General features: G+C 30.6%; 1 protein-coding gene across 1 annotated transcript; it reads right to left on the minus strand.

The window, feature by feature from the left end:
• Nucleotides 1–11,472: 11,472 nt before the first annotated feature.
• Nucleotides 11,473–14,038, minus strand: LOC126667149 (desmethyl-deoxy-podophyllotoxin synthase-like). The gene is made up of 2 exons (XM_050360113.1): nt 13,125–14,038; nt 11,473–12,174 (listed from the first exon to the last, which is right to left on the minus strand). Exons 1-2 carry the CDS (start codon nt 14,034–14,036, stop codon nt 11,548–11,550), a joined length of 1,539 nt encoding a protein of 512 aa, XP_050216070.1. The 5' UTR covers nt 14,037–14,038; the 3' UTR covers nt 11,473–11,547.
• Between the last annotated feature and the right edge of the window lie 293 nt (nt 14,039–14,331).

The raw sequence follows: 14,331 nt of genomic DNA on the forward strand, positions 1-14,331 counted from the left end.
CTCTCCACATAAAGATAATTTTTTCACATCACCATAGAGAAAGAAATTCCAATCTACAACCGAAGAGCAAGTAGAGATAATCCTGAACCAAATAGAGTTAACATTATTCATCCTCAACTTCCAAATCCATTTAAACAAAAGGTTTCGATTTTTAATATGGAGATTAGAGATACCTATACCTCCTTTATTAAAATCCTGGTAAATAACCTTTCAAGAAACCTTGCTTAGAACACAAGAACTCACATCTCCCTTCCAAAGAAATATCAACATATACAACTCCAATCGACTACGTAGTATTAGAGGCATACTGAATAAGGACATATAATAAACAGGAACACTACAAAGGACTGATTTAGTGAGAACTAATCTTCATATAGGAGAGAGCAGAGAGCCTTTCTAAAGAGGCAAACACAATTAGAAGCGCTCAACAACAAAATTCCATGAACTCACAGATAGTTTCCTGTTAGATAACGGGGAACCGGATATTTGATTGGGGAAGAAGCCGCCAACAATAAAACAGTCTCACAAACATTAATTTTCATAATAGAGCTTTTATAAAAGATTAATTGTCAAACAACAGATTAACTCATAACAGCGAAGAATCTGAATCAGATTTCTAAGTTGTTCAATATCATAGGGGAGGTATAAAATTGTGACATCCGCAAACTGCAATAAACAAATGGGCTCATGCTCAGCTGCAAAACGAAAACCCCCCATAAAATAAAATTCTGTATATTTGTCAAGAATACGCTTAACCCTTTTACCACCGCAATAATTATAGGATAGGGTGAGATCGGGTCCCCCCGGCGAACACCTTTCTTTAAACCAAACGGGTCCACCAGACTACTATTGATAAGAATAATAGTAGTAGCCGTAGATAAACAACAAGACATCCACTTAATCCATTTTTCTAGAAAATTCATAGATCATCTTCACTTCGATTTCTCCACCTCGCATTAGAATTTATTGTGGATTGCCTTGCATTATAGATTATCTTCCTTGGAATTTTTAGCCGCCTGAAATTTAATTTCAGCTACTGGAACTTCTTATGTCTTGTCAGAAAACCAAGATTAATTTCTCCTTTGCTGTAACTGTGGAACTTAGTTCTTTCAAAAGTTGGATTAATTTGGATTTTCCGAATAGCTCCGATTCATTTTATACTAAGTGGTATTTTTTGATTCCCTCTTGCAACTATACACGTTTATGGTATGTTTAAGCGGACATGATGCTTTGGAAGATTTGGGACAGTCACAATGCTTTCGTATTTAATAAAAAGAAAAAAAATATAAAAAATTTAGTTTATAATTGTTTCACTAGAACGACTTTCTTGAATAGATGTCCGGATTCATGATTTTCTTATTCTAATTATATAGATTCTTTCGGGCTCCGTAATGCATTTTGTTTTAGCGATGTACTTTTTCTTTAGTCGTAATCTCTAGTATGTCACCTCGTGTAAGCCACTTTTTTGCGTAAAATTTTGAGGTTTGGAATTGGTATTTTTTGTGTTATTCTAATAAACTTTCATTCGTAAAACAAAAAGTTTATTAATTTGAACTTGGTGTCCAAGTTTTATGATCCCTCTTTATAATTATAACTAACGCTTTAAAATATCTGCAATCCACGGACTGCCCGAGTTTACACCTGGCCATGGGTCAGTTCAGCCCATAAACCGGCTCGGAACTGGTCTGGGACCGGTCCAACCTAGAACCGGGCAAAAACCGGCCCGGAACCGATGTAAGGTTGGTTTTGGGCCGGTTCAACATTTTTTGGAAACGGACCCGTTGGTTCCGGTTATGAACCGCCGGGTCCGGATCCACACCGTAAAAATTTAAATATTTTAAAATTTAAATATATTAAATATATGTTTAAATATAATAAAAATCATTTATTTAACATTATAAACTTCAAATATAATAATCTACCATTTAAGCCCATGAATAATGGAACTCTTAAACATATGGATATCGCATTTATACATTTTATATTTATATTTAAGTTTTATCTATTACTTTTATACTTTTTCCATGTGGAATTATACTCTTGATAAAAAAAAATAGAGAAAATTACAGTATTGGGCCAAAACCGGGCCTTTTTTACATTTTTGCTAAGGGTGTCCAATTCTTTCACCTATGCTAACTTTTCTTTTACATTAAATGTCACTAAACGGTAAAATATTACATCTCCTACATAATTAATCCTAGCCTTACATTTGTCATTTTTTATTCTTTTTTTTCTAACCCATAATTTTCTCTCTCCATTGTTCTTCTCTCTCTCTCTTTTTTCTGTAAAATTTTTTATTCAAGATCTATGAAATATAGACAAATCTAACTATTATTACAATACAGCTAATGGCGGCGGCGTTTGAAGGGTCGACGGTGGAAGCTCGACGAATGGCGGCGTGGACTCGGAGGTCATTGTGCAGCCAGACGATGGAAGCTCGACGAATGGTGGCGGCGTTTGAAGGGTCGGAGGGGCGGCGCAGGGTTAAGGAGAGAGTGCGGTGGAAAGGGTTGGTGGAGACGGTGGAGTTGAAGAAGAGGCGTGGGTGGTGGAGCACTTGTGAAGTGAGTGAGATGTGGGATAAAGATGAAGCTTGAGTGGGATTTTGGTGGGTGAAAAAAGAGTTTGTCAGTAGAAAGCTAAAACAAAAAAAAAGACAATGATGGAGATGACTATTGATTAACCTGTATTTTTTATATCAAAACCACCAATCCAAAATCAATCGCCATTTTTTTCTTTCTCTGAAAATAATTACCTTGTTTGGTGAGGCGTCATGCAAACGGACAAGGAGATTTTCATTATCAGAGCCTTAGAGTTCATTGTTCGAACTGAATAGATTATCAAAGCCTGATGACTCACTTGATTTTCAATTGCTTAGTTCGGTTTTAGAAGGTATTGATGCTTTGAAGCAAGTTATTTGAGGTGGAGGATTCGAGATTCTAGGGGCTGAGCAGTGAAGAAATGGAAGAGGAAGAGTTATGAGGTTAATATTAATTGGTAAATGTGTTTATTTCTTGAGAAATTTATGAAGTAATTTGTTAAAAAGGTTTTGAATGAATAAGGATTTGTGGGTTTTTGATCTTGGGTAAGAACACTTTAAATTTTATTTGTGGTTTGATTAATGTGTAATTGATAATTTTGAAATGTTTTTGAAGAGAAAATGATTTTGAATGCCGTCAGATTATTTTATGAGTGCAGGTGATGAAAATGGAAGAGATGGTATGATGGGAACGAAAGAGATGGAGTAGGTTAGAAATGATAATTTTACCATTTTTTTAAAAGGGTCAATTTGATCATATTAGTCTATAATAATGCAGGTTAATCTTGAAGTGGCACTTGAATGTTATGTAGATTGTGTTTTTTTAGATAGGTATTGAGTTCTAGTGATGAAATTATTACAATTTGGATCATGAAGGGTAAAAAATTCATAAATTATGTTTATATTGAATGATTTATGCCAATAAGCCATATACTAGGATAATCTGAAGCTCACAGAATAATACCTAAATCAAGCGTTTTCTTTTCCTTGAAGCATCCATACTCAATTTCTAGGCTTAAATCGTATGAAGCAACAGCAAGTTGGAAAATCACCATTTAATACATTTCCAATACATCTCAAATACATTTTCGATACATATCAGATATATTAGATAATTTTAAATTTATTATTTAAGAAAAATAGTTACTCGACGCATAGATGAGTTAATCTTTTTTTTTTTTAATTTTGGATCGAAAAGTGAACTAGATGTAGTACATTGAAGTTTAATTGAATTAATTAACTTTTAATTTTTAATTTTTAATTTTTATCAATTTAATTGAATCAACCGATGAATATTTGATACATATAAAAAATATTTGAAAAAAATATTTGATACATCTATGATACATATACGGTACACCTCGAATACATATCCGATACATTTGCAATACATATTTGATACATATTCGTTGTTCGAAACTTTTTTTTTATTGTCTTTTTTTAAGTTTTATTACTAATATTTTTATACATCTCAAAGACTGATTGAAAATTTTATTACATGTATTACATATATATATTTTGTATACATATTTGATATATCTCTGATAAATAATTTATATATATGATAGATATATTTTTAAAATGTATTAAACAGATACATCGTTGATATATAATTTATACATGATATATACATCCTTAATATATGTCTTTTAGATGTATTTGTTAGATACATATTTTATATACAATTAAATCATGTTATACATATTCGATACATTTTGGATACATATTTGATATATCTCGGAAACAGTGCAAAAACTTTATAGTGTGGGTTTTATGGATATTGTTGACTGATGATGATGGTATCACCTATGTATTGCAGTGTTTGTTGGCCTCATATTTGGAAGATAGAGTTGTTGATTAGGATGGTGTTCTGTTTAATAATAATTTTTATGACGACATTATATTGTTATTAGTTTTTTTTATTTATATATCTATGACGTATCAGGTGATGTATCTTTAATGTATCCACCAGTACATTATAGATACATTATTGATACATCATAAATACATCAATAATACATTACCGATGCATTTTTGATACATCGTAGATACATCAATCGATTTTTAAACTAGTGTAGTAGCCCATACAAGTGATAATTATATGTTAACGCTAGTTCATCTTTGATCACAAGTCAATTTAATTATTATGCTCGAGACAGTGTTAGAAAATGAGAACATCATTCTCTCTTATGATACATTGCAGACTAAATTTTTTTTAAACTGTAATTTTGTTATAACATAAATGTTAATTTATGATACATTATAGATACATGTTTGATGTATAATTTATACATTGTAATTTTTATATTAAAATTGATGGATTATTATAAGAGGCTATTGATATTATTTAATGCGTGAGTTTTAATTAAAATATGTGATACATATATCTTTTAATTTTAAATATATTATACATACACCTTCGAGACACATAAATAATACATATTAATAATATATTTATTTATTTATTTATTTATTTTTGTTAAAAAAAATGAAAAAAATAATAATCAAATATGTCCTTGATACATATCTGATACATAAAAGATACATAAATGATACATGTTTGAATAGTTTTGACAAACTGACGCGTGATTGGTGCACAGCTCTGATGCGCGTGGCAGACACATGTCAGACGCGTTTCTGACGCGTTTTGACCTATTCTGACGCGTTTTTGACTTTTTTTGACTTGTTTTGTGTGTGCCATGTGTTGCATTCTCATTGGGAAGGTATTAAATGTAAAGTTTCAGTTTTTTGAGGTGCTCGTGTAATATTTCAACAAACTTAGCATTTTTGTTATTTTCTTCCATTTTTTTGAATATTTTTGTTATCTTCTCAAAAAAATATATGAAATATCCCATTTTGCTTAGAAACTGTAAGTTATCACTCAATTATATTTATATATTCAAACTTTAAAGACTAAAGAAAGTAATCTACGGCTAATGAATTTATCAATGTAGTTCAAATTTTGATTTTTGATATAAAAAATAGTATATTTTAGTTTAGATAAATTTTTAATTTATTTAATTTTTGAAACCGGCCGGAACCGTGAACTGGAACCGAAACTGTCCGGCTCTGAACTGGCGGTTTCGGACTTTTTAGACGGTTTCGAGCCGGTTCATATTTTTATTGAACCGTGAACCGCCGAATTCGAACCAGAACCGTCGGTTCTTGAACCGTGGCCAGGTCTACCTTAGTTAGCGGGGCTTAATTCTTCGATAATATGCACGTCTGCATTGTCACAATAAATTTAAAAATAAAGTTGATATTAAGTTGGATTGAGTTGAGCGTGCCAATTTTATTATGTACCTTGCCATTTTGAAAAATATCCAAACAGTGGTTGTTGTGTGCGTCCAGTGACTAATAGAAGAATAAAAGACTGAACAAAGGGTTAACGCGCTTCCTGAACTTGTGACACAAAATTATTTAATTTATAATTTTTTAAGTAAATAATTGCAAATTTTTCATTTTTAGATCAGATTACCCCATAATTATATTTTTAAAATGCGTAAAATACAAATCGGAGGCGAGGGATGCGAAAAAGAAATTAGGGAGTTCCCTAATTTTTACGATAAAATTATCCTAAACCTATTTTTTACAATAAAAATATAATTAGGATAATTTGACCAAAAAATGAAGAGTTTTGGGATTAGTTGCTAAAAAGTACAAATTGATTAAATAACACCATGTCGTAAATTCAGAGGACACGTTGGCTTTTTATTCATAAAAGATTAGATCAACTTTTAAATATAGGTCAAATTAAAAGATAAAATGTTACATTTTGTATGTCAAACCTGATTTCAATCATCACCGCATATTAATTTATCATAATTAATTCTAGGTTAGCAAATAGTTAGTTTAGTTCTGCTAATAAAATTAATCCAATTAATATAGATATTTAATATTAATTATAGGCATGAAAAATCGTAAATATTGAAAATTAATCTTACGTAAACACAATTAGGGTTAATTAACAAAACGACATTGATAATTTTAAAATTAATCGTAAACAATAGGGCTAGATGTATGTTTAGAGCGGGTGTTATAATGTTTCGCAAATTGGATAAATTTGGAAAATAATAAAATATAAAAATTTATACATTAATTATGAAATACTAGTACCCTGATATGAATCTCTAGTCAGTGTGGTTATCAGTATTCCAACCACCTTCGGTTTTATCGAGAGGCAACTTCTAACCTTTGTGCTAATTCTTCAAATTAGTGGTATTGCCTCATGTTTTAATTTACCATAGTGTTGTGGTCGCTAAAATCTTGAGGGTGCACCTCATCCCGCCGCTCACAAACATAATTGAGACTCAAGGTCACTTATTTATGCATTGTGAGTTTGCTCGTTCGATTTCGTATATGGTGTGCTTCATAAGATGAGTTTTGTTTGGGTAATGCCAAAGATTTTTGTTGAGTTTTAGAGAAATGGGTGAATCTCTTACGGAGAGACGGATTGTTTTGACTTAGAAGATTTGAAAATGCGGAAACAAACAATGTTTTCAGAACCGGACCGGAGAGCAAACCGGCTTCATCGGGGGTTTACGGTTGGACCGGTTCAACCGGGTTCGGCCGGATTTTTTATAATTTTAATAAATATAAATTATTTAAATTAATAATAATTAGTTTTATAAGAAAATATGATAAAATATTTATATAAACTATTTTTAAAATATCATTATGTAAAACATAATTATAATTGACCAACTTAAAAAAATATAGAATGTTTATTTTTTATGAGGAAAAATGATTTGTTTTTCATTTTAATAATAATTATTCTTAAATTAAAATTATATAATTAAAATTTGTAAATAAAATATGATGGAACATTTAATTAAAATTAATTATTAAATTTGTGAAATACAATTATAATTAATCAATATTTATATGTATATAAAATGATTATTATGTATGAAAAAATAATTTTCAAATTTTAAAACATAATAATTATTAATTTTAAAAGGCAAATTTAATAGATAAAAAATATGATAATATATTTAAATAAATATTATATATTAAATTATATTGTGTAAAATATATTAATAATAATATTTTAAAAGTATGTAGAATAATTAATGTGTATTTTAGAGAGAGAGAGGAAAAAAAATATATTTTATTTAAGAGAGAGAGAGAAAGTATGTTTTGTGTGTAAGGGAGAGAATAAAATGTTGTGTAAGAGAAAGACAAAGTGAATATTGTGTAAGTAAGAGAAAAAATAGATATGGTGTAAGTAATGACACATGTGTAGGGGAACAAAAAAATTTAATTTGAAAAAAAAAGACACTTTTGACTCATTTTATGAAAAACCGAATTCCTTCGGTTTTGGTCAGAAACCGGATTTTACTGGTTCAACCCGGTTTTTGATCGATTTTTTAACAGTGGGGTTTTTCCTTGTAACCGGACCGGACGCCCAGCCGGTTCTCGGTTAACCCGGTCCCACCGGCCGGTCCGGTTCGATTTTCAAAATATTGGAAACAAGCGGATTTTCTGAACATGAATTCTATAGTGGAAGATGTCATTTATAGTGGTTTCTTGAAATTGCTCTTTTAATAACCATCTTCTATTTATTCGGTTATAGGATTATTTTAGGAATTCTGATTGTATTCTCTTGGATTACACTAGAGGTGGCCACGGTTCATACCCGGCGGTTCCGAACCTGTTCCGGTTCGGAACCGCCGGGTCACGGTTTAAGAAAAGGTGGAATCGGCCCGGAACCGCCAAAGAGATGGTTCCATGACGGTTCGAAACCGGACGGTTTCGGTTCCGGTTTAGGACGGTTTAGAAAAAAAATTAAAAATTTAATTTAAATTTAATTACTAAAAAATGTAATTTAACAATAAAATAACTCACGGAGATAGTATTACAAAAAAATAAAGAATTTTTTATAAAAGTAAAATATTAACTAAAAATTTAATTAAAACAAATATAACATATATTTTATTATAAAAGTAAATATATCATATGATAAAGATATAGTATATATTTTAAATATATAATATATATTTTTTTATCAACGGGTTCGATCTTTGAACCGCCGGTTCCGATCCAAAACCGCCGGTTCACGGTTCAACAAATCTGGAACCGGCCCGGAACCGCCCTTTGTACTGTTCCGGACCGGTTTTAGTCCGGTTCCGAATTTGACCGATTTCGGGCCGGATTTGACCGGGCCGGTTCGCGGGCTAACCCGGCCCATGGCCACCTCTAGATTACATTATCTCTTTTTTCCTCTTTGCTTGGAGTTATATCCTTAATTGTTCGTAACCTTTTTGACTATTGGAGATGCCACTTCTTGTGTCTTTTAATATATTTTAATTTATCAATTTTTTTACTGTTCAATTTAATGAGTCTGATGTATATTAATGAGTAATATTTATAATGTGTTTGTGTATATCATATTTCTAAGGAAAGAATGAGAAATATAAAAATAAATAAATCTATAACAAATACTTCTTTTGGTCCATAATATTTGTCGCATTTGACTTTAACATCAGAATTAAAAAACAATTAATATATTTTAATTTATAAACACTTTTATTAAGTTAACTCTATATTGGAACTTGTTTATATTTATGACTACTATTTTCATTTGTTTATTGTATTCTTTTAATAAATTAAGGGGGGGGGGGCAAATATGGAAAAATAGCAATTAATACTCTCTTAATATTATAACATGACAAATATTATGGACAAAAACAATTTCTCAAATGCGACAAATATTATGGACCGGCGGAAGTAACAGCTAATGCATTTTAATATGTGTAAAAATAAAAAAATGATAAATAATATGGGATGGGAGAGAGTAGTTAATCAATGCTTTGTATATTAAATTATTTAGTCATTCACTCGGAAAGAAAAATTTAAAAAATACTTGCTAAAGTCATATAAACCTTAGTATTTAATTTACATTTTATTATTAATATATTACTAATAATTTTTATTTTTTTGGAAGACTTTAGCATGTATTTGGATGACTTTCGATCAATCTTGATGAGATCTATAAAAGAAATATGATATAGTTGATCAATCTTCATGAGATTTATAGAAGGAATATGATACTTGTTAAAGTCATCTATAGTCATCTATAGTCATCTAAATATGCTCAAGACATATAACTATCTATATATATAACCCAACCTTATTTGTTCGCTTTTCGGTTCTTTTAGCATTAGACTATTTTATGGTTGTGCTTATCTATCATTTATCAAAAACAATTTGATAAATAATTAAATTTTGATAAAAATATTAAAATAATTTAGCAATTAAAATTCAATTTTATTTTATTAATTTAGAAATTTTTAAATAAAATATTGAACTATAAAAATCAGAAAATGCACTCGAACATTTCAAATAGGTTACACCGTTTTAACGTTTGCATGTTCAAAATTATTGCCAACACTATAAAGTTGTTTATGAAATTAGTCAAAATATATTTCTCTACTAACAACTATAGTTCATTTGTCAAATAAATCATGACATTGAGACGTTGCCAGTTTGGTCTAATATTGTTCCACCCACAACTCATTTAAAAGTGACATGGTGTAATATTATACGTTCACGTGTATAAAATTTAAAGTTAATTTTAAATTAATTCACGAACTTTATCTTGATTAGCATTTACTATATAAACTTTAAAACTTGACAATTACCACACCAATTTTTATTTTTTGACAAATTGGTATACAAAACTGGAAAACTACTAATGTAGACAATTTAATATGCACCCATGTGTTGTTACATAATTGGTCGTTGTACCAATTTTCTAAAAAAATAAAAGTTGGTATGGTAATTGCCAAGTTTCAAAGTTCGTGTTGTAATTGCAAATTAAGGTAAAGTTCGTGTATCAATTTGCAATTAACCCTAAGAGTTGAACTCGGTGGAACTATCTCGGGACTCGCCCTGTATCGAATGGATCTGAGTGTGAACGAGTTGAACTCGGTGAATTATTCCAGGATTGTATCACTGAGTATAAGTTGAATTCGGTCGAACTATCCCGGGACTTTGTCTAAAAGGACATGAGAAAGCAGTACTCTCGCTAAGTTTTGGAAGATACATAGGTTAAAAATTGACCAGGATTGAAATTAAGATCGGATAAAATTGTTTGTATATTTGAATTGATTGAAATCAATGTGATTATATATGTGAAAAATATTTTTAAACGCGATGCTTATTTTGATAATATATTAAGTAACGTATATCTCACTCAGCTTATAGCTGACCCTGTTGATTTAAATATTTTTCAGATGCCTAGACTGCGGACTTGGATAGGGGTCCGTCTTTTGACCGAAGTCAAATTTTGCATGTATAGTCTCGACTTCCGTAGTTGCTGTAATAGTACATGTCCGACTAGTGTCGTAGCCTAGCATGGCAACATTTTAATATTGTATATAATTGTTGTCTTTATGCATATGAATATTTGGCTATGACATTTATATTTTGTCCACTGAGGTAGATTCCCGTGATATGACCTTAAACACTAATAGTATGTATGTCGGGTTAGTACTTATGACATACGGAAATAATAAATCCGAAGTAGCTTGTATTGTTTTCGCTACTACATAAATGTTATGAAAAATGCTTCTGTTGATAGGGATAGTACGTACATGATTGTTAATTGATTGAATTGCAATTGTTTTTTCAATTTTTAAGCTTACTACGGATTTCGAAACTACTATTTCTATTTCCATTTTTTATCGCCAGTCTCGGCTCAATAATTTGAGTCGTGGCACTTCGCCTATAAAAAAAACACTCGAAACCCAATTTTTCTTCATAAAAAGCATGGTTAAACACCTGAATCAATATCAACACCAAATACAACATGTAGTACATCTCAAACATCAAATATCAAAGATTCAACACAACAAGATCAAGTCCCAACAAACAAACACACCAGAACATATCGAAAACATGTTAAAAAAATATGGGTTATCACACATTAATTATGAATTAAGCACAAATAGTTTTATTTTTATGATCGCATTATTTCTTTGAACAATTATCTTTTCTTGAGATTTTTATAGCATACCAGGCAGAGGATGATATACAGTAGGAATTAAACTCAAATCATTTTTCCTTCTAACTGAAGGTCCAACAGCCTCAGCCATGTCCAACTCATTTGCCTTCATTTTATCAGGGAGTTTCCAATTAAAATAGTATAGTAAATTGGCAAGTGGAAGCTCTACATTAGCAATTCCAAATGCCATGCCAGGACATATTCTTCTTCCACCACCAAATGGTAAAAACTCAAAATTAGTCCCTTTATATTCAATTTTGCAATCTAAAAATCTTTCAGGAATAAAACTTTCAGCTTCACTCCAATAACTAGGGTCTCTTCCAATAGCCCATGCATTAATAACAACTTTAGACTTGTTTGGTATACAAAATCCATCAATCTCACATTCTCCTTGAGATTCTCTTGATAGCGCTAATGGACTTGGAGGGTGTAGTCTTAAAGTTTCTTTGATTACTAATTTTAGATATTTTAATTCTCCAAAATCTGCTTCATCTATATATTTTTTTTCGCCGAATACTTTTCTTGCCTCCTCTTGTGCCTTTCTCATCACTCTTGGATTTCTCATCATTTCCGACAATGCCCATTCTGCAGTTGTCGATGAAGTTTCACTTCCGCCGACGAACATATCCTTAAAAATATAAAATAAAATCGGTTGTCATTACCAGAAACTACATCACTAATTTGAAAGCATAGCAGTTGATATGAGAATTTGTTAAAAAAATTATTTTTTCTTACGTTAGTTTACATTGATAAAATAATGATATTTTCACCTTAACTAAATATTAAGGCAATATGATATCGTACATTCATAAAGTTGACCAAAACACTAAGTATTATGTCAACCTTATCAATTAATTTGTTTATTTGTGATAAATATTTTCAGCTCTCAGATTAAACATGTTCTCGGGAGTCGGGCATATACAATTTTCATTTTTAAATTCACATGATCCTTTCAAAACTGAAAAAAAAATTAATTGATAAAATTATCAGAAATTGTTTTTAGGAATATTTTTATCATTTTGATTTAAAATATAGATATACAAAATCCTTTTGCCAAAATGAATTACTATATGATATAGAAAAGAAAAAATTGTATTTAGGCACCAATTTGAAATAAATCTTTGGAATTTAAGCACCACCTAGACATTTAACCAACCCCATGACACCAATGAATGTAGTCATTAAATTGTATAAAAACTTAGAAGAGTTAAAAGAACTGCTATTACCAAACTATGCACTTTTAATAATACCGTTAAGACATTTCATTAGTAATATTTTAATAATTCAACTAATACCTTTTAAAAACGGTTATTTCGCATTTTATATCGGTTTTTGTTTACGTGGATGCCGGCTTGTTAACTACTATGGCACATGGTAACCTCTCACTTAAGCAAAAACGATATGAAATGAGCAGATGAACTCTCCATGTAAGTAAAAATCAATTTCAAATGGGCGGGTAACCTCGGTTTTAAGAGAATATTAGTTTGGTTATCAAATTTTAAAAAATAAACATCAAAAACAATTTTGTTAAAAATAAATAGTTTGGTAACCGCATAAAATTTTAATCCGAAGACTTACCAAGATCACTCCCTTGATATTTTCTGTTGTTAAAGTGAAGTCAAGATCTTCTTTCTCCTGAATATTCAAAAGAACATCTACAAGATCATCACCTTCTTCATAATCATTAATATTTTTTCGCAAACCTTTTCGTTTTAATTTATGATCGTTAATGATACTTTCAAGTATCTTATCAGATTCCTGATGCAGCCTTTCTATTCTAGCTCTCATGCCACCAATATGATGCAAAAATTTAATAGAAGGAAACAAATTAGCAACACTAAAACTTGAAATAACTTCAATTGTACCCTTAACATATGGAATAAATGCTTCTTCTTCTTTTCTCATCTTACCAAAAGCTGCCCTGGAGATAACCTTATACGCGTAACCAAACAACAGCTTACTGAGGTTAACCTCTGATCCTTCGGCTACGCTGCAAGAAATTGATCTCATAACATTCATAATCTCATCTTCTCTTATCGGTCTGAATGATTGCACGCGTTTAGCACTGAGCACTTCAATAGTGCAGACCTTCCTCATCTGTCTCCATGACTCGCCGTATGGCGCAAAAGCAATGTCAGAAGAATTATAAGAGATGATACGTCCCGCGACGTTAAAGGATCGGCTGGAAAAAATGCTGTCATGGGTTTTCAGGATTTCTTTGGCGATTTTCGGAGAAGAAACGATAATGGTGGTGACTTCACCGAGTTGAAGATGCATGATCGGTCCGAATTCCTGGGCTAGGGCATGGAGGCGACGGTGAGGTAGAGAACCGAGTAGGTTATGAATGTTTCCTATTATGGGTATTTTCAATGGACCTGGTGGCAAATTTTTGGTGATTCTTGATGTTTTGATGATCTTCAACAATGACATTACCATCAAGATAAAGAGGAATGAAAGAAATAGAGAAAACAAAGAGAATTGAAGATCCATTATTTTCTTATGCTAAATGAAAAGCTTGCATCTTTTATTTATATAAGCTTGTATGTTGACAATTTCAAACTTTTTATTTATTATCATATAAACTTCTTGTTTATTGTCAATTTGATAATATAATTGATAGTATTATTTAGTTAAAACAATAAAAATAAAGGTATAATTCCACTGCCAATAACTCAATGCATATGGTTATTTTTAATTACAATAGCAATCTTGCTAGTTTAACTTTTTCACAAAATAAATTTACGTATTTTTATTAATTTTTGTCAGTTTGATCAATTATTATTAA

Source organism: Mercurialis annua, linkage group LG2, assembly GCF_937616625.2.
Source record: "Mercurialis annua linkage group LG2, ddMerAnnu1.2, whole genome shotgun sequence".
NCBI lineage: Eukaryota > Viridiplantae > Streptophyta > Magnoliopsida > Malpighiales > Euphorbiaceae > Mercurialis > Mercurialis annua.